At 39.9% G+C, this 20,880-nt stretch overlaps 3 protein-coding genes across 3 annotated transcripts; 1 reads left to right on the forward strand and 2 right to left on the reverse strand.

Annotated features, from left to right (window-relative positions):
* Positions 1 to 1,807: 1,807 nt before the first annotated feature.
* On the reverse strand, positions 1,808 to 6,937 carry LOC116256803 (two-on-two hemoglobin-3). The gene is made up of 4 exons (XM_031633292.2): positions 6,556 to 6,937; positions 4,058 to 4,188; positions 2,384 to 2,528; positions 1,808 to 2,074 (listed from the first exon to the last, which is right to left on the reverse strand). Exons 1-4 carry the CDS (start codon positions 6,693 to 6,695, stop codon positions 1,978 to 1,980), a joined length of 513 nt encoding a protein of 170 aa, XP_031489152.1. The 5' UTR covers positions 6,696 to 6,937; the 3' UTR covers positions 1,808 to 1,977.
* Positions 6,938 to 11,016: 4,079 nt separating this feature from the next.
* Positions 11,017 to 12,056, reverse strand: LOC116255793 (uncharacterized). The gene is made up of 2 exons (XM_031631805.2): positions 11,635 to 12,056; positions 11,017 to 11,486 (listed from the first exon to the last, which is right to left on the reverse strand). Exons 1-2 carry the CDS (start codon positions 11,711 to 11,713, stop codon positions 11,374 to 11,376), a joined length of 192 nt encoding a protein of 63 aa, XP_031487665.1. The 5' UTR covers positions 11,714 to 12,056; the 3' UTR covers positions 11,017 to 11,373.
* Positions 12,057 to 12,271: 215 nt separating this feature from the next.
* On the forward strand, positions 12,272 to 19,065 carry LOC116255792 (FRIGIDA-like protein 4a). The gene is made up of 3 exons (XM_031631804.2): positions 12,272 to 13,343; positions 14,275 to 14,435; positions 18,110 to 19,065. Exons 1-3 carry the CDS (start codon positions 12,509 to 12,511, stop codon positions 18,689 to 18,691), a joined length of 1,578 nt encoding a protein of 525 aa, XP_031487664.1. The 5' UTR covers positions 12,272 to 12,508; the 3' UTR covers positions 18,692 to 19,065.
* Positions 19,066 to 20,880: the final 1,815 nt, after the last annotated feature.

Raw genomic sequence — 20,880 nt, forward strand, 5'->3', positions numbered from 1 at the left:
ATGTACATAAACCAAGAACACACATGGCTGTGGTAGTGTTGCAAGTTTGCTTTCAGAGTTCAAGTAGAGACTAGAAAATTGTGGATGTCACTTGTTTACTCAGAATTTTCTCACCACTATGTTTGGATGTTTGTTTCATTCACTGGTAGGAAAATATTAGACTTCCCTTTCAGCTCCTTATTTTCCCGTCATTTTGAACTGAAGCAAACAAGCTACAAGGGTTCCATCCTGGTAAATTCCCTGTTAATAAAGAGGAAAAGGAATGACTTGGTGAAAATTTCTATGGTACAATCACCAAACAAAAGAAAGGTCCATTACTCTTCTCTCGATCTTGGGAATCTATTCTCACCGTACCTTATAACTTTAGAAGTATTATTCTATAGAAAGATACGGAAAGGTTTAAGTTATTAATCATGAGGACCGAATGTGAGTCCATTTAAAACGCCAACCAACAGAGAGGATGTTTTTAATATTTCAATAGAAATTCCAGCGACCTACCGCATTGAATCCAAGTTGAAAAAGAAAAGCATTTATGTACTCATTGAAGGCAAAGACTAAACCAGCAAGGTGTCGTGGTTTTTTTTAGTGTAGATAGCTTGCAATAGCTGGCCCAACTTGGAAAAGGCATGATGAGAGGCTCTCATGTTCTCGATTCTTTTGAAAATGTAGAGAGCATTCTGTGTGAAGCATGAAGTTCATCAACCACCCTACACATTGGCCAACAAGTGCTTCATCCACCTTTTTTTTAAATTCGGGAATGAATGGTTATTTTTTCACCATCCGGAAGAAAGGCTATAGCCCTCGTTCATCCTTTGCCCACAGGGTTTTGCAGAGTATACTTCGAGACCTTTTGTGGTTTAGATGGATAGCGCACTGGGTCATGACAACGACCACAAGTTTCGTAAAACAGCTTTGCCACCCAATGCACTACACACGTTCATGCTAAAACTTACATCCACTTGGTTAAGTTAAAATAATTTTGAGGTGAAGAAGGTCAAGAGTTCAATACTAAGAGAGAGTTGGTTCTGAACATGGTTTGGTATCTATCTAACCGAAACCAAGCTTTAGCTTAAAACACACACACATGCATGGACGCATGCCCCACTGCCACAGCGTGCTCTAACCAGGCGGGTTGGTTTGAAATCTACAGGTAGGAGGTCAGAGAAACGAACTTCTCGTGCGCCATTTGCCTCAATGCATGCCAAAGTAGTAAGGAAACTTTTGATTTTTTGGGTAGGCAGAAGTGGGTGCGCAAAGTTCTCATCTTCTGAAATAGTTCCAACAGGGTTTTGATTCGACGCGTTAAGAACTTGGGGATTTGCCTCATCCTCAGAAAAAGAGGAGAGAGAGAGAGAGACCACTCGAGGTCTCAGAAGGCGAGGGATTTGGAACAGTTTATATTTGCTAAAAATGCTATTCAATTTTGATATTTTATCGTACAAACAAAAACTCTGAAAAAATAAAAAAAATCATAGAAAAGTCTGATCAGACGTCCTATTTTCTTGTTGCAGCGTGATCCTGTTAAAGGTTGCATCACTTGCTAAAAATATTGTGATCCTGCCGGATGGACTCTGCTTGAGCAAATACAGCAGTGAGCGATATCTAAAAAAGATAAAGAGTTGCCATGGCCATGATTAAGAAAATTTCAGTTTTTGTTTTCCAGGAAAGGAGATAAAATAGCACCAACTTCAAACATCATTCTAACTAGAGCCGACAATCTGGGTATGTAATGTTATTGCATTTCATAAATTGTGCTTACAATCTGGGTGTGTAATGTTATTGCATTTCATAAATTGTGCTTACAATCTGGGTGTGTAATGTTATTGCATTTGACAAATTGTGTTTACAAGCTCTTCAGTTAACTTGTATACTCAAAAGAGCAATAATAAAGTAAAATGCACTACACTGATTGGTAGTTGCATATCTTGCTAAAATGTTTTTCCTGTAAAGGTAAATGTTACTGAAAGATCACATTCTTTAACCAGAAGATGGCTTACTTGCAGCATGTTTACAAGCGACTCCTTGCCTTTGGTTTTTCAGTTCATCCCCAGCCACAAGAAAGAAGGCCGTATGCCTAGAGAGGAGAAAGATAGAGGGGTCAGTTGCGACTGCAATTCAAACTCATCAACTTGTGTCTGGGTGGCCAACTCAGTTGAAGCTAGTGGTAGCACCTCACAAGCATGTACTGAGTTGTATCCAGTACCATCTAATGTTACCACCACTGAGCTGTTGCCTACCGACACATGCTACTCAGAACTGACTTGCCCACCACAGCCAAGAAGCCACATGTTTGTAGTGGATCAAACTCAAAAAACTCCAAATTATCAACATTATTTTGCATGCAGTACCAGGGCATTGATAATATTTCATTCAAGTTCTATACCTGAAAAAGTTCATCATTTTCACTTTAGAATCTGGATCTATTTGAGCAACGCTGTCTAATGCTAGTTGCATGTGGTGGAGCCACCTTTCTGCAGCTGCATGTGTCACCGGAAATGGCCGGTGACGGCCAATTAGAGCTGGATGACCTGGAGAAGGTAAAATTATCAAGAAAAATTATTGATAAGATTTGCTAAAATGTGTCTTTTTCTTCAACAAAATGGGCCAAAAGTCCAGTCAGTGGTGACCCGTAAGTGCAGTCATCCATTAATCATTATCGAATATCCATTATGGAGAAGGTTTTCTAAAATGGTGCAAGACACAGACATGTGTCTGCTAATGCGCACATGTATCCACTTGTCTGTATAAGTGCAGCACGATCAATCCTCACAGTAACAAGCAGGTAATTTCGCAAGATACTGTACTATACTTTAATTATGGTTATCTGAACTCAAGGGAATTTCCAAAAAAAATTATAAATATAAAATGTAAAAAGGAAAAATAATACTGAATGAAAAAAAAAAACTTCAAAATAATAAGAGAACTGGCATATAAGTCAAACAAAAGATTTAAAAAATCACAAACCCATGAGTATGGTAGAATATCCAACATAAAATATCATATGCTTTCCTGTTTCTTGGCCTGCATCTACACATCAAGGAATCACCAATATAAATATGTTTATAACCCTATATGTTATATACATGAGAGGGAGAAGGGCAAAAAGCCACTCTTATTCCAACCACTGTAAAAAAGAAAACTACCAAGCGCATAGACAAGGACAGATGATGGTGGTTTGGTTGGGGGCATCAACTCGTGAGGTCATCTCTTTACTGGAGTCAGAATTTTGCTGACGGTGAATCGTATTTGAACACATCCAATGAGCTGACTTGGGAATCTTCTGAGTGGAGCCAGTTCAGCCAGTGTGTCAATAGCCCATGCTTGACCCATTCATAGATGAATCAGATCAGAATCAGCTTGGACTCACCCCACTTGAGCCAAGTGGGTCAGCATTCACTCACCCAATCCAGGATTGCTCTAATCAAACAGAACTGCTTGATTTATGAAGGCTACTTATCGTATTCTGACCTGGTTCGTGTTGAAGAACCAGGTTATTTACAGTACCTAAGCGGAAGGAAATAGGGTTCAGAAAATTTAAGCTTCCTCTCCTTCTCTCCATATTCAATGTTCATGCGGGCCAGGTGACTAATCATCGTGACAATGGACAAACAGAAACCACCGGTCTGCAGTGGAAAAAAAAAGCCCCTTATTTTCCTTGTGCACATTTGTATCATACGGTGCTAAAATTCCTTGTTTATTTTATTATATTCAACTACAAAATTACTGTGAACTGGGAATGAGAATTAGGGTCTCAAGACTCTCAACTTATCATAACCTGTAGATGATTACAGTTGTTATTTGCAGCTTGTGTTCAAGACTTCAAGTTTCTCACCTCTATAGTAGAAAATCACCATACAAATATATGACTCGCCAAGCCAACTCCCTGACCCAGGAGTCGATTCAAGTCTGAGCCATGGATTTACGAACTATAGGTGAACCACATTACCAAGCAAAAAGATAGATCCATGAACCATGTTACCATACAAAAAGATAGATCTCTTACCAGAAAGGTGCAGAAGGGAACATATGTAACATCGGTAAGATAAAACAAGCACACCTTTTCTTTCGGAATATAGTGGAGGGCCTCCCATTCTCTGAACAAAAAACTCATACTGGTTACGGATAGCATCTTCTTTCACAGAATTAGCAAATATGGAATGGAACCACTCCTCATCATCCTCATAAACCCTGGTTAATAAGTACAAAACATGGTTAAGGAGAGCACTTTGAAGTATAACGAGAAGCATAATACCATAGAACATAGAGTAGAGTAAATAAATGATCACAAACTTTTGCTACTTCATTCAGGGAGAAGCAATCCAATTTTTCCCTTCTGAATGAGAAGGGCATACATTTAAGCAAGCACCAAAAAATTGTGTATTATGAAACCAACCATAAGCTCCAGTGAAAGGGACCCTGACCTTTCTTTACCAACTCTACCAATCTCTCACTTTACATGCAATAGGTACTGTTTATAATCTCAACTTGTACCCAATTCACTCTCTGTTTCAAGCACAAATATTTTTTATTCCCCATCAAGCACTGAAAGTTGATGCATCCAAACTCAATAGTGATTCTAGAGTTCTGTAAGCACATATAGGATCCAATCACCATGACAAACATTCAAGACGATCACAATCTTTCCCACCCTATCCCTCTCAAAAGTCAAAAGGTAGCATATATTAAAGCAATATGGAAGGCGTTAAACCCCAGAACGCTAGCAGGAGGAACCATAGCTGGACTGAGTACCTACATAATACAAACTGAAAATGTAGGTTAGGATCCATTAGAGGTTATCTTCAACGGGCATACCAAAACAAACTTAAAATCTATAACTAATGGAAAAGAAAAAACAGTGATTGAGAGGAAAGAGCAGATTTCTGCCACAATATTTGGGTAAGAAATGGAATGCTCGTGCATAGAAGAGATTTAGCACCTATATCATGCCTGAAATGAGTTCCACTCATTTAAATAAGAAACGGAAATTGCCAATCACATCAATCTTATGTTTTTTTCCTGGCCCCCTTCAGAACAATCTCCACTTCTTCCTTCAATCTGTAACCACGGTCTTCTATTGAAAACCAGAATTAATAATCTCCATGTCTTCTGACACTGTATTAATGGTCTAAATATGTCTATAATATGTGCCACATTTTTCTTGGTGAACATAAATGGAAGAACTGTTCAATACCAAGAGTATCAATCAAACATATGACAGCCTTAATAGGTACCTCCCTGAATGCTGAATAATACTTCTCAAGATACAAATTTCTCAACAACTTGCCCAAAGATTACATGAACCAACACAACGCCTCAAGCCACCAGAGGTCCAGAGAGGTAAGCTTGACCAAGGCCATTCAGGAATCAAGTCAACAAGCATATAACAAAACTCTAGGGGATTGGTATTGTGCAAAATTGCCAAATTAAAAATGCATCCCAAAGACCAACAAAAAAATCACATAAATATGTTGAAAGAGATTCCTTCAAGCCTTCGAGAACTAGGTTTTCCCCTAAGGATCATTGGGGGCGTGGTTAATGCCTTTTCAAGAGAGGAAAGCCATCAGCTGTCAAAGATGGAAAACAAAGATCCATTTCTGGAAGTGTTGTAGAGATTATTATATGTATGTAGACTTGACCAGGCCCTGACGGGTGTAACATACATGGCGACGCAGAGGGTTCCGCAAACAATGCGTCCCAAGTACAATTCTCGTGGGAGCTATTCTCTAGACTGCAAACTATGACATACACAACACTCGAGTTAAAAGGTGTACCATATCACCACCCAAGTCCCAAGGTCCCAAAGCAACCCTGAACCCTAACGGCGGGGATCTAGGGGTGGCATCGCCTCTCGCGTACCACCATGTACACTTGACCAGAATGTAGCCAAGTTCAATCCTGAGTTAAAATATCCCATATACCTAAAATTGCCCTTGCAAAGGATTAAGTATATATTTTCTTTCTTTTCCAGTATATCAAGCATTGACGGTTTACAATAACTCACAAAGTACTCTATAGCTCGATAATCAATTCAGTATAAACTATAGCAAGTTCTTTTGAATTGAACAATCGATACCATATCTACGGCGGATTTATCCTTTTGACCTGAAGCAAAAGAAAGTACACGGTGGGAGAGGAACCATTTCCCTTTTCCAGTTCTAAAGTTTACCTACCTGTTAAACAAGTCATACGATAGAATCCATTATTCGAACGAGTCTGCCTTCTCTCAAAAGAACGAAATTGTGATAAGTTAGAACACTGCACATGAATCCAAGGACAACCCACATTATCCCATACTTCTCAGTGGCGGGAGGACCCAAATGACCGCCAACAGATAGACGCTGAGAAAAAGAACTGAACAATCAAAACCATAAGGAAGAATGATGAGAATTAAAAAAAAAAAACACGCAAGAGAGCGCCTCAATGGTACATGTAGGCAAGCATCATGGTGTACGAAAGATTGCGCCCATTATTTAAACTTTAGCAGAAGGCAAAAAAAAATGGTCGATGGGGCACTCAATGAGAGCGACAAAGAAGGCAGAGAGAGAGAGAGAAGACCTATTATAGAAGTTGGTGGAGAGGTCAATGAAAGGTTGGATGCCTCCGAGCGCCTCGAACAGGTTGGTCTCGTCGATGGCGAATGCGTCGCTCGGGTGGACGCCACTCCATTCGGACGCCTTCTGCTGCAACGACTGCATCTCTCTCTCTCGCTCGCGGTAGCGTCAGGCGACTCAGGCGTCCGTTGAAGCACCAGGCTCCTTTTGTGGAAGGAGGGAAGTCAAATCCCGTCCTGTTGATGGGTCCACGCGCGTCTACAGGTCAATTAGCTGGGCTACAAAACATCCAGCTTTTTGGCCTTGTTGTGCCGTGCTAAAGATATTTTGTAAGAAGAAATAGTTCCATTTTTCAGTAAATCTGTGATTTTGGGAGAACCAGATCATTAGCATTGACTTGCTCATTGATATCATAGCCACATAAATTATACCAATGTTATGCCTAGACAGATAGCTTTTGCTTTTTCTGCATATGGTATTCCTTTTCCTCTCTCTTTATCGCGCTCTCTCTCTCTCTCTCTCTTCTCTTCACTTTGGCAACACAATGTCGACATCCTATGTAAGTTTGGGTGGCGTTTATATCCTAACATAGCAAAAGAATATGGGTAGGGGTGGAGTGATAATTTTTAGTTACAAGGACTAAACTATTAGTTTCAAAATTTAAAAGGAAAAGAAATAAACTTTTTCAAATTTTTTAGGTATGTTAACCTAAAATTTTTAACTTTACATATAAATTTCTAAATTTTTAAAAATCTGCCCTGGAAACAAGGCCCCTGCCTCCCCATGCCTCCGCTCCTTAACGCCCTGTTTGGTAGGAAGGAAAGGGAGGGATTGAGCAATCCCTCTCGTGTTTGGTTGGCTAATTAAAAAGGAGGGAAAGAGAGAAAGTTTGTTTGGATGGAAGGGAACTGAAAGGAAAAAAAAGGAAAAGAAATGATTGTGTAGTGTAAATCCAATCCCTTCCAAATCGGACGGATTGGGAGGGAAAGGAAAGGGACTCTCTGCCTCCCAACCTTTTGACTATTGAGGGTATTATTATAAATTGTATCGTTTCCTTTTCATTCCATTCACTTTTATGCAAACAAGCTTTTATAATCACTTCTTTCCATTCCATTCCCTTCCCTTTCCTTTCCTTTCCCTCCATCCCTTTCCCTCCAACCAAAAATATTGAGACGTCAACACACACACACACATATTGATATTGCAGGCCACAATATCCAAGTACAGTGGTGGTAGAGCGACCTTGGCTATGTTCAGCAGCTCAACAAGCTTGGTAAGAGCAAGAAGGATGACACGGAGCGTCCTTATCCAATTCACGGTCGACATGTACAAGCAAAAAGTTCCTTCTCATCCATCTTTCTTGGGTTTCAATTCGATCGTTTGCAATAAACGTATCGAAGGTTATTTGATGGATTCAAGCCACCGATTGTGAATATCATGGACTAATTTAATAGAAGATATGCGTGATAGACTGATGTTTTATGTCAATGCAAACCTTTAAAGAAAATGAAAATTTAATGGTCAAATTGCACTGGGATTAAGGCAATGGAGATTTTAAGTTTTAAGTCCTTTACTCAGCTCTAAATAGACAATAAAAGCGCATCCAACAGATTGGGTCGAACAAAGAGTTCTTTATACTACATGTTTTTTAAGAGTCTAATATAAGTGTCTAAGAATCATAATTGCCTTGGACTGCAGAGTGTTATCCAACTAGAGAAAGAAGCAGATGAAGAGTGGAGAGCAACGTATTGGTTTAGCCTGCAATTTTGCAGCACCGGAGAAAAGCTTTTGTACCTGCAAGCTACATGTTGCTGCATCTAAAAAAGTGAAGGAAACGATTTAAAAGTGTTAATTTCAAGACGAAAATACAATTCAAAATGAAACAAAACCAGAAAGTAGTAGTAGTGAACATGGGGTCAAGCAAGTACAACCTAATAGGAAATGGTATAAATGAATACACATCCAGATCCTTACCTAAAAGCCAATAATTTGTTTGGTTTTGGATGCTTGGAGATTAGAAGTTATTTTAGCTTAGATTCATACTTGGATATAGAGCTGCACACAGATCGAAATTTGATAATTGATTAGATTTTGTTTCTTTCCCAAATGTGGCTGATCCATTTTAAACCCAGATTCCAGCCCATAATCAGAAAAAATGACTTCTGTTGATGTCCATACTGAGTCAGTTTGTCAATCGAGCTACTAATAACTAAGAACTGCTCTCTCAGTTGTCCATGGTCGGAGCTGGTGGTGGTTATTCATACAAAATCAAAGGGGAAGATTCTACACTAACAAATTCCGGAATGCAAAAACAGAAGTTTCAGAGATTCATTGGCTGTGTGCTGTACATGAACTGTCAAAAACTTCACGCACGATAGGTATTGAAACATGTGGCGTAGGGGAATGGGGTTGCATTGCTAATGCCATCTATGACATGAAGGTTCTTGAACAGCAAGTGCTCCCCATAGTGTGCCAAGGGCTTGATATATTTGATCTAGCAAATATAAGGCTTGCGAGAAGAACCAAAAGAGAGAGAATAATATGCAAGAAAGCATGGAAGTTGGAGTCTCGTTCGCACAATCAGCAGAAGATTCTATATTAAAATGCAGGCCAGCTGCTACCGCTATCTTAAGGTTCACCATTACAGTGCAATTGTATGAATCCAAATAACCAGTATCAGGGCTTATTCAGGTTTGAGTTATTCTAGTTGAGACTACCAAGTTGACTGAAGTAACATAAAAGGTAAAAACTCAGATCAGCTTGGCAAGGTTGGTTATCTAGGTACATTTCTGGCTATGGTACCTAAGACAGCCTGAACCAGTTCAAACCCTGTAAATAGCAAAAGAAGCTACCTAATATTCATTATGCATTGTACTCCACCAAGCAGAGGGCCCATTATACTCCAACATGGGGCTTCACCTTATCTTCTCAATCAACCAATAGCCATCTTTCTGAGCATGCAGTGAATAGATGCGCCATTACAAGGACAATGATCAACCGAGTCAACCCCATAAGCATGGTCATTCAGTTCTAGTAAAAAAAAGGACTTATCTACAAGACCAATATGACTATAAGCTATCAGAACCTAAAGTTGAAGCATGCCATGTCATGGTTCCATGAATAGTTGGATATGGCTACACGAAGTAGAGCAACATAAGTTTTAAGGTCATGGCTAGATGGCAGGCTTAATATCCTTTAGTTGAAATATGTCGATAGCAAGACAACTTGACATGGAAGCAATGGAATGAGTTATTGATAGGCGACGAAAAGAGCACCCCAAGGAACAACTGCAATAAGGGATAAAGGACATAGGCTTATTAACAAATTCAAACATGTAAAAAAAGGAAAGGAAGCTTTTCTCTGCTCACTCAAAAGAAAAGATAAAAAGGACATACAAATGCATGCAACAGAAGAGGCAAAACTGTGCTGTATTTCAGATAATCTTTGCTATATGCTAATATAAACTGCCAATTATGAACTGCAACTTCTAAAATAAACAATTACTATTTATCAAATATATAAGTAATATTGCACAAAGCCACAAACCATAAGCCTTTCCAAAGCCAATTGTTTCATAAGCCTTTCCCAGGCCGGCCTCTAATTTTTAACGGGCTATCAGCTGTCTTGCTTTAGTGGCAAATTTGGGAGATGCAGGATGAATGCTTGCCTAAGATGGCACAGACTTAGCCTAAACACCTTTCACAGACTGCATTTAGATATTCACTCTGCCATCCTGATTACTTGGAAAGACCTAAATGCTTCCTGTCCTCTGTCCAAATGCCGAGTGCATCATCTGTCAATGCCTGATGTGTCTTCTGTTACCTTGATCAGTTTGTCATCAGTTCTCACTTGAATGAATTTCCCTTTCTATTAAACGAAAAACAACATTGGCTAACTATCGGCGAGCTAGATTACATAAGCAGAGATTAATATAGTTAAATATGAATATAGTTGAACATAACCAAGTGTTGAAGGGTATACAACACCAGCATCCATGTGAAAGGTAGCAAGACAGAGTGTAATGAAAAGTTTTAAAGTAGCCTTGATGCGTACTTTAAGGTAGCCCCCTAACCCACCAAACACAGTGTTTTGATGCTCAGCTGATGGAAAACCTTCTAGTCTCCAGAAGATTACCACATTTTGGCCAACACCAGTCAGAGACTTGACGAACGAAAAAACTACTTTATGGTTATAGTCTGATCAACGCAATAATCACTGATGCTGCCTTTAGAACTAGTGGTATGTTGAGCTGGCTAGCTTGCTCGTTTCACAAGGCCGAAGGATTCCAAAGCTTTGTAAAAACGACATGTAATTTGAGACAACTACCAAGCAGAGAGCTCGGGCAGTGATTTCTCTCTTAGTCATTTCGTCAAATGACTCATGGACATAAGCAGGAACTTCTTTGAGAGCAGCAGATGAGCACATTAGAGGCAGCAGAGTTGACACATTGACGCTTGCAGGGAAATGGAAGCCAAACACAACAAATTGATTCATATTAAAGCTTAATGGGAAAAAAAAGTTCCAGGACATGCACAAAATAAACACCTCCGGAAGACATTCACAACAGACCACCCAACTACAAAAGTTGCCAAAAATGGTTGTGATGAAGAAAAAACAAAAAATGAAGTCGAAAATTGCCTGTCCTAGTCTTCATTACGTTCAAGGAGGAGGTAGTAGACTGAAAAAGAGAAACACCCATGTTTTGCATCTCAAGCGGAACAGAAGATTCTCATTATTCATGGTTCTTCAGGAAACTCAAGATAACAGAAGACACAGAAAAATCATAAGAAATCTGACTCCGGCAATTCGGAAATATCTCGTCTTATACGTCCCCTCCCGACGATTGCTGCCCACCAGACTCCAATTCTTTGGAGTATTCAGCCATGGCTCGCTCCATGTTCTGTGCCCGTCTCTCTAGAGCAACCATGTAAAATCCTAAAAACGCACAGTTCCGCATACCAAAATCAGATGATGGTTGGAGAAAGGTTGTGGCGAACTCATCCGGTCATGAATGAACAGCAAAACTGAGAAACGCAGGAAAACTGCAATCGACAGGGGAAAGGCAAGTCATAAAGGGAAGTACCTACTGCGCTCCCAAGGGCACAGAACCAGAGGATCCTCGAGGACCATTTGTCACCAACGAGTCCTCTTGACCCCAACATCGTCCTGCAAACCGAGAACTACGTTCAGAGCAGGGTGACTGGTCTCCGTCCTTCCCGCGGTAGAAGTGCTTCTCGGCGCGCCTTGATATGAAGGCTCTTTTGCGTATGATTTTGGGATTTTGATCCTTCTTAGCAAACCGGTGTTTAATGATCTTAAATTTGAGCTTCTTTTACCAATTAAATTTGATTTTCATGGCGAAACTCTTCTTTTCAATTTAATTACAAGAACAGGAATCATTGTTGAACCCTCAGAAAAAGCATCAATCGAGCAAATAGAACTGAAAAATTAAAATGGAAAAGACAAAAAGTCTTTGATTCTTTTGTTAATGGAAAATTATGAAATATTTAATGAAGAACTTCTTATTTAGAAGCATTAAAAATTACGAAAATTGAAAAGAAAGGGCATCCCACGGAGCCAAAGGAGCGAAGCGAAGCAGGTCATATGGCCTTTGACCCGTTTCTGTGATACCTCGATCTCAACCGTTCGATTGGAGACACTTGCCCCCGCTTAGCAAAATTCTCGTACTTGATCGACTTCATTCATTCGTCTGCCGCCGGCGTTCCTTAATCCGTCGCAGGTGTTTCCCGTTACCCGTCGGTCACTCGGTCGCGCACTGTCCATCTCTCTCTCTCTCTCTAGATGTTTTCTCCGCCATTGCTAGGGTTTTTGCCGGAGGCACGAGCTCTGGAGAGCTTAACGAGGGATTGTAGTCGTTTCTGAGGTAATACCTAGGGTTTTTAAGAGGAGTTAGGGTTCGTGAGATTGCTTTTCTGTTCAGTCGGCAGGTCTGTGCGATGGCCGCGGTCGATGCGGATCCGTTTCAGAAGGCGATCGATCACCTGGAGGCGGAGAGGGCGATCCTCACGAACTTCACCAACTTCTGGAAAGACCTTTCCAGCCACATCTCCTCCCTCGAGCAGACCCTCCGGCAGAAGTCCGAAACCCTGGAGTCGAAGCTCCAGTCCCTCGACTCCACCACCAAGGAGGCCCTGGAGTCTCTCGCCACCAGGGAGGAGTCGCTCCCGTCAAAGGAGTTGGCCGCATCCGAGCGCGTTGAGCGGCTGAAGCAGGCGGCACTCGCACAGATCGAGGAGCATTCCGGCGCCCTGCCGAAGGGTGCCGACGTTGCGACGAGCCTTAGGTTTTTGTGTCTTAAGATGGACGCCGATGGGCTGTGGAGGTTTCTGATCGCGAGGAGGAAGGAGCTGGCAACCATCCGGGCGGAGCTCGAGCCGGCGGTGGCGGACGCCGTGGATCCGGCGTCCCTAGTTTTACAGGCACTCGAGGATTTCGTATTCAGACGGGCTGATAAGGTCGGCCTCTCCGACCAGCGCTGGGCTTGCGGGATGCTTCTCAGGGCGCTATCGGCGGACGAGGGAGTGGCTGCGAGCGTGAAGGAGCGAGCGATGGTGCTTGCCGAAGCTTGGAAGGAAAAGATCCACGGGAGCGGGGAAGGCGGCCTGGCTTCGAATGCAGCTGAAGTGCAGATGTTTTTGCAGCTGCTGGTGACATACAAGCTGGTGGAGAAGTTTGAGATGGATTATCTGAAGAAGTTCGTTGTGGCATTTGCTTCTCGAAGAGACATGCCGAAGCTTGCAGTCTCGTTAGGGTTTAATGAGAAGATGGGAGGTGTGTTCTTCTGCAACTCCCCTCTTTGTCTTTTCATTATTATGTCATTTTTATTTCAATTCAGTAAGATGATGGTTACTGTCGCACTTTTCAACCACGCAAAATTTATCTGCAAGCCTCTTACCTGTGGGTTGGACCAATGGTCGTCCCAATCAGGCCATTTCTGGTTAGAATTTCATTTTGAAGCAATGCTTGTAAGTGGCAGCCAAACAACTTAGATTTTCTCTTCATTTGAATTCCATTGCTTCTATAGTTCCACCAGTTTTGGAGGTCAATGCTCTTCACAGTGCTTAGTAATCCTTCTGGTCGCAGTCTTATTATAATGCTTAGATAATAAGTTCTTAACTGATTTCTTATTTAACATTCATAAGAATTGCTTTATATATATAGTATGTAGTGTCCTCTATTTATCTATATCCGTCCGTTGTGATTCATAGCTGATTCGACAAGTCTTTTGTTGCTGCTTTGTTTTCCAATAAATGGCAATTTCTGGTTTTTGTTTCCCGCGAATCTCTTCTTGCAACTCGGTGAAAGGTGTTGCTTATGCATCATGAACTAAGAAGCCTCCAAATATATTTTGCCACCTTCTGGTGCTTGCTTATTGGACCTTTAGTGTGGGTAACTGTAATATAGATAACATACATAGATGTTTTTCAAAACCCTATGTCTGTATATGTATCCATGGAGGCAATAATTTTTCATGTACTATTTTTTTGCTTTACAACCTGAAAATTTATGTCATAGAATTTTCATTGATAAAGGGTCTTGCTTGGAATATGGTTTGAATTTTTTGTGTCTTCATAACAAAATCTGAATGTCCTTTTAAATTTGATGTTTCTTCCATAAACATGTGAACTGGCACCTCTTCTTATAGTGATTATTGACTTCTCCATGCCTGGTAGCTTGACCTTTTTTCCCTTGATTTCTGCAGAAATAATTGAAGAATTGATAGGCAACGGCAAGGAGGTGGATGCAGTATATTTTATTTATGAATCCGGATTACCTAGTCAGTTCCCTCCAGTACCACTTCTTAAGGCCTATCTCAAGAATGCGAAGAAAAATGCAAATGGTGGGACAAAGAGTGGATCTACTGTAAGTAGACATGCAACTCAAGATTTTCTGAAAATATTTTTCAGTCACTTCATTTTATGCCTTCTTATCAGTGTCTTCTCATTTGATTTTGTGGATTTTTCCCTTGCCTATTAATGTAATGACAGCTGGAACTTGATATTGATCTGTGAGAATGTGTGTTTCATGTATATTTTATGGATACATGCATTTGTACAGCTTAAGTTTTCCGAAAAATCTTTTAAATTCAGAATGCTTATCCGGTTATCCATGTCTCCTTGCTGAGTTCCTTTCTTTCGACTTCTGGTAGCAATATGGGATCTATGAACTAACAACCCTCCATTGGTAGGAACTAGGAAGTTACAACTCGAGTTATCAGACCTTAATGTCAAAATGACCCTTACGCTGATCATGGCCATATTTATGGACCTAGGTATTCCGGTTTATTTTAAAGTTTTAAGAAGAAACTGCAACACTAAAAAAAGAGTACGTTTGTTTTCTCAAGAACCAGAGTTGTGCTGTCTCAGCCTGTCATTTTGGTTGGCAGATTCTGTATCACTCCTCTAAACAGTGTCGAATTACAGAAACAGTATGCAAAGACCGTTTGCAACCCACTGTTGCTCTACGCTGCTTGTGATAAGAATCACAAGGGCATGTGACAATTGAGGAATCAGAGACTAAAGAATGTATGCCCTTCAAGAGTTCCACCGTTTGTTGACATGAACTTCCACAACAATTATCATGGGGTGCTTGCTAAAAGTAGCGAATAGCATAAAAAAGATACATCATTACATGTTTTTACATGATTGTCAATTATATTTCCTTCAATTTGAGAAGCCATATTGGGTATTATTAGTCTGCTTTTAACAATGTGTGCTCTATATGTGGTGTTCCATGAAATCTGATCCAGTCTGCTACATTGAGAGCTTCTATTCCTAATTTTCAGCTAGTAAGTAGTAATGTGATGGGCCCATTGCAATTAAAAACCTGTTTGGGCACTGGATGAAAACCTAATACCTAGGCTGTCAAATCTTCAAACCAAAAGAAAAAAACATATTATTTTATATTTTTAAGTTTTTAACCCTAAAAATTTGAATGCTTTCCTTTTTTGTATCTTCTAGTACATTGCTTGAAAGTGGAGATTTTTTCATATTGACTATATTCATATTGTTTTTTTCTTCATTTTATCTTTTCCCCCTTTTGTCTGTTCAATACACCCCCTAGGCTTTTTTCATGAGGTCTGGTACCTATGCCTGCCTACTGCTTTCAACTACACAGGCCTTCTCCCGCACCAACTTTGCAGTTAGTTGTATGGATTTTGAAGCCATCTCACACAGGTGCAGAGCATGGGTACAGCATTTTTCGAGAAAGAGAAGAAAAGAACTTGGTGAAGCAAGTAGTAAACAATAAATTAACCTACCCGTAATGAAATCAAGTCTAATCAAACCTTATGAACTTTTGTGTGTGAGTGCATAACATATTATATAATAAAACATGTTATATATGTATTAAAATCACGTAAACAGGTGAAAAGCAGACAAACAGGGAAAGAAGCTGAACAATGTCGTACAATTACATGACACATTCATCAGTTAAACATTAATATGACTCTCGAAGTCGTGCGGTAGTAATACCAAATCAAGTACAATGAGTAGTGGGGTAATGATCTAAACCTTGGAAATCTTAATACCATAACTTGCACATCATCTAACCATTATCCTACTGAAATAATCCTTCCTAAGAAGTTCCATCTTCTGGCAACTCCACCCAGAAGATAATGGGTTACTCCTACAACACATCCTCGTATAATGCTCATTTGGAATCCATAAACTATCTCAACCAGTGGTCAGAATTTTTTTTAATATATTCTTGAATTCATTCAAGATGAATACAAAACTCAAATTTGTACAAGCTGATTATTTAACCCAATTACACTCAACCAGTAGTATGCTTAGAGTCCTCTTCTTCCCCATACTATGTGGAACTCAGTGCTTATCTATATTTTTGGACATACTTCGGTATTGTGAAAATTTCTCGTTACACAGATCTCCTAAAGAGGTGTCGACCTGCATTGATGTATCATGGGTGCTCGTGTGATGCTTGCATGAAAGACATGGTTAATGGAAGTCCAGTCAACCACATTGAAAAGGAGTACTTTGTCATACATTTGCTGTTTCACATTTTCAATCATATGGTTTTTTCTTTTTTTTTTTTCATTTTTCGGTCGGTTGCTTGATTGTGAATTTGTGTTAAGTTATGATTGTGATATCTCACTTTTGTTGGTTGTCTAATTTCACATTGACATTTAGTTTGTATGATAGGATTGCCTCATTGTTGGTTTGAGCTTTTATTTTAGTTATGTTGTGTTTAATTGTGATATATTTTCATCCTTGTTGACATTTTTTTTGTACAACTGCTCAAGTGTTCTAAAAAATGCTGCATCTGGACCATCACCCTCACTTGGGCCTTCTAGATCCCGAATTTCCCAATATTGTGGATTTTCTTGCAAGTGGGGTTACTAATGCTACTAATTTGGTCAGACAATCATATGACCTCTATCACATACCATTTTGAGTGCCACCCACATCAGTGTGATGTGGGTGCGGATTCTTGTACTGCAAGTCCTCACCGGAAAAGGTAAGCTAAAGGAGGAGGAGGGTAGACGAAGGGTTGAAAAAAAAGGAAAAACAGTAAAAGGAAGAAGAAGAATTACCCTGTGGAAATAGAGGCATGGTTGAATGAGGTTAAAAGCTAGGATTTTATGCTGCTTATATATATTTTTTGTTTTAAACCTTCTTTTGTTATAAATTTTGAATAAAAAAATAATTGCAAAGTTCTATTTTATTACAATAAGAGGCTTATTTTACAGTTTAAAACAATATTCTCTTTACTTTTAACTTTTTTATTATATATATATATATATATATATATCTTGCATGCAAATTTTTTTTAGAAGTGCCTGACCCCCATCCAGACCCTGTATTCATGTGACATAATATACAACTATGAGACTTATAGAAATCTTTAAAGTAGAAGGCAGCTGAACTGGAAGCTCATTCTTGGGACGATCTCCTTCTCCTGGACATGTTTGAACCAGCTGTCTGGAAAGTCTGATCTATGCCGCCTTTTTTTTTCCCTTGAGGGCTCAAGCTTAAGTTGTTTTGCAGACAAGGATCTGCAAAAAGCAGCTGACAAATTAATTTGTGTAGTTGCTGTCAGAAATATCTTCAGCTAAGAATCTTGAACATGAAATGCATATTGCACAAATACTGACGAACCAAGTCAAAGCAAGAGCTTCATAACCTCTCTTTTAGTGATGCATGTGATACTCACAAACCATGCTGACAGGAGTTAACAAAAAACGTGAGTACTTCATAAACAAGAAGCTGATTACACACACACACACACACACAAACAATCTCTGGACTGTCAGATAAAGACCCAAGCGCATTCGTATTCTGGGTTATACTGGTGATTTAGTAGTGGTTGAGGACTTGATTTCTTTGAACAATGTATACTGTATAGATAGCCAACGCAAGGTTCTGGGTCTGAGAAAGCCGAAATTGTACTAGCAACATCCATTTGCTTATATGTGGCATTATCTTCCACAGCTGCCTTAGTGTTCTATTGGAACATATTTTAGCATTTCTTTATACAGCTTCACATGTCTTAAATAAGGATCTTCTTCTGCTGTTTAGGATGATGGCAACCTGTCAGAGCTCAATGCTCTTAAAGCCTTGATCAGGTGTATTGAGGACCACAAGTTGGAAGCTGAATTCTCCCCTGAAAGCCTGAAAAAGCGTGTTAGTCAACTGGAAAAGGCCAAGCTGGACAAAAAGAAGTTTACTGGCCCTCCTAAGTCACAGAACAAGAGAAGCCGGGCTAGTGGTGGCAGTGTAGGCTCTGCTTCCTTCCCACCTGCCAAAGCTGGAAGGCATGCCAATGCATATCCATCATCAATGTGGAGGGATCGAAATATACCAGCCCACCATTATCCTGCTGCTCCTTTCCCTCCATCATACAGTGCTTATGATTACCCATACCTGACAGAGACATCCAGTGTTGGCAGCCGTAGTCCAGCAGCAATGTCTCAAAGCCACTACTCTTATGTTCCGGAAGATGTGGCAACCACCCGTGCTGCTGCTGCTGCTGCAGCTGTTGCCGCTGCCGCCGCCGCTGCTGCTGCTACACCATCTTACACTTCTGCTACTGCTAACTACAGTGGCTATGGCTATGGATCTGGTCTCTCTCCATATCAAGGTTCTACATATCCGCACTAAGTTTTCCACTCTGGTAGCATGATCTGTCGATAGGTTCACTTGCAAGATTTTAACTTTGACTGGTTACTCTTTTCTGTTCACATGTAATCTGGGCTTTAGGGTGTTACCTTTTTTCATTTTAATGCTAGTTCTGATCTCTTCTGCGTTTGGGAAATAACAACAGAGAATAACAATGTTCAGTTAAAACGTCGGGGGAGTTACTGGTGCCTCATAGGACCTGAGAAGGAAGTTGGTGGTTGTTTCTTTGTAATTAAATGAAGGTCATGACTGTTGCCCCTTGCAGCAACAAATGATGGTTATGTTAATGTTGTGTTGGTAATTCAATATGTACTATATTTCCTATACAAATTTCAGTGGACATTTTTCTCTAGCAACGTCCTGTTTCTCTATCGTGGAGTCCATTCTGTTCTCATTTGTTTCCTTTTCCTTTGTATTGGTAAAATGAATTTGGTAATCTGTCAACAGGCTTGAAAACTTTCTGCGTTTCATGGGACTCTTGTTTCCCTTAATTCAATCTGTTCTGATTTATTTCCGTTCCTTTGTATTGGTACAATGAACTTGGTTATCTGTCGACGCTCTTGAAAACTTACTGCCTTTCATGGGACTGTTTCCTTTGACTCTGTAAATCTGTTACAAGCGGATTCTTCGAAACTCATTTTGTTGGCGGCAATCAGTTTAATAAATGCCTATATTATAATAGTAGGCTTGCACGTAACTGTTCAAAGTATGTTGGAAAGAAGAGGCTCATAGATTGTAGAATGCAGCTGTTAGCAAATCTTTACAGTGTAGATGGAGAGATGATCAAAAGATACTATTTGAAATAGTTCACCGTCCCCAAAAGGGAAATTTCCTTGCCAAAAATTTTTAATGACGAAAAGTTCATAATAGATTTCTCTAGTCTAGAGCTTCGATTTTTTTTTGCAAATTCTCAATCTTCTCACTGCTGCCACTGTGTACACCCTTCATCTTCTCAGATGAAGGGCATTCACTGTCCAAAGGGGTTTTACCTTTATCTAAGATTTCATTCTAGAAGCCGCCTATTTAAATTAAAGCGTCATAAGCTACTGGCACCAGAATTTGTGCTCGCAAAAAAAGAATCGACGTCCAGACCAGAAAGGGACGAACTCTAGGGAGCTTGAATCCGACCAACACTGGATCACTGGCATCTCTCTTCTGAATCGATGTGGACGATTTCAAATTTGTCCATGGAAAGGTGCAACTATTCATCCGTGTGTTCGACCGGACCCCATCTGGTTTATGGACCTAACCAGTGGGCCATGGTCTGGGCTGCAATTGGGCCTATGGCTGGCTTACGAAATTACGAAATTGATGAGCTACATAGTCAACCAGTTCTGTCCTATTAATATCTAGGTGCAATATCTAGGTGCAAGGGGTTAGGTGGAAGTCTTGGTTTTCTTTTGGACTAGGATGAAATACTCTTTTTGCTCACTCAACATCCGATTAAATAATCTCAAACGATGAAATAGAGCTTGACAATCTTTGGATGGATCCGTGATCTTTTCTTCTTGATTAAAAAAACAAAATTCTTAGTCAAATTCTCCCCAAGGATGGAAGAAAATGGAGGATGTCAAAAGCAAAACCTTGTCCACACTGATGCCTATGAAAAGGGAAAGGTTGTGCACACCTCCGCAAAGGACATCAGGATTTTAACCAACATGATTCTACATGTGCAGATCATTCTTTTCAAATGATCATCGAAAATACGATTACACTCTTCGAGGAAAAAAAGTTCATCGTTTAATCGCCAAATGATCTTTCGGCAAGACTATTTAGGACATGTTTGTTAACCAATCTACACTGATTTGAGATGACCATGCATCTCAAATGCGTGGATTTAAGGTTCTAAACAAACCGTTTGGCTGATGAAATGCATTTTTTTTTTTTGTTTAAAACAATGGATTTCATGCTGTATGGATGTGAGACCTCAATCTGAACGAAAAAAAAACCATGCCCTTAGGGTCCGCGTAATAATAAGAACAGTTTGTTGATGTTTTATGTATCTATTCTAAAATTGAGGCAAATTCATGTAACATTTTAAAGTTTAGCGGTTGATGACTAAAGCTGAATGCATATGAAAATTGATGACCCTATCCCCATAATAGAAGACCTGCTCTTCCCATTTATACTTTTCAAAGTAGTTCTTCTATAAGACAAGAGAAACTGTTACT

Source organism: Nymphaea colorata, chromosome 6 (assembly GCF_008831285.2).
Source record: "Nymphaea colorata isolate Beijing-Zhang1983 chromosome 6, ASM883128v2, whole genome shotgun sequence".
In the NCBI taxonomy this organism is placed as follows: Eukaryota; Viridiplantae; Streptophyta; class Magnoliopsida; order Nymphaeales; family Nymphaeaceae; genus Nymphaea; species Nymphaea colorata.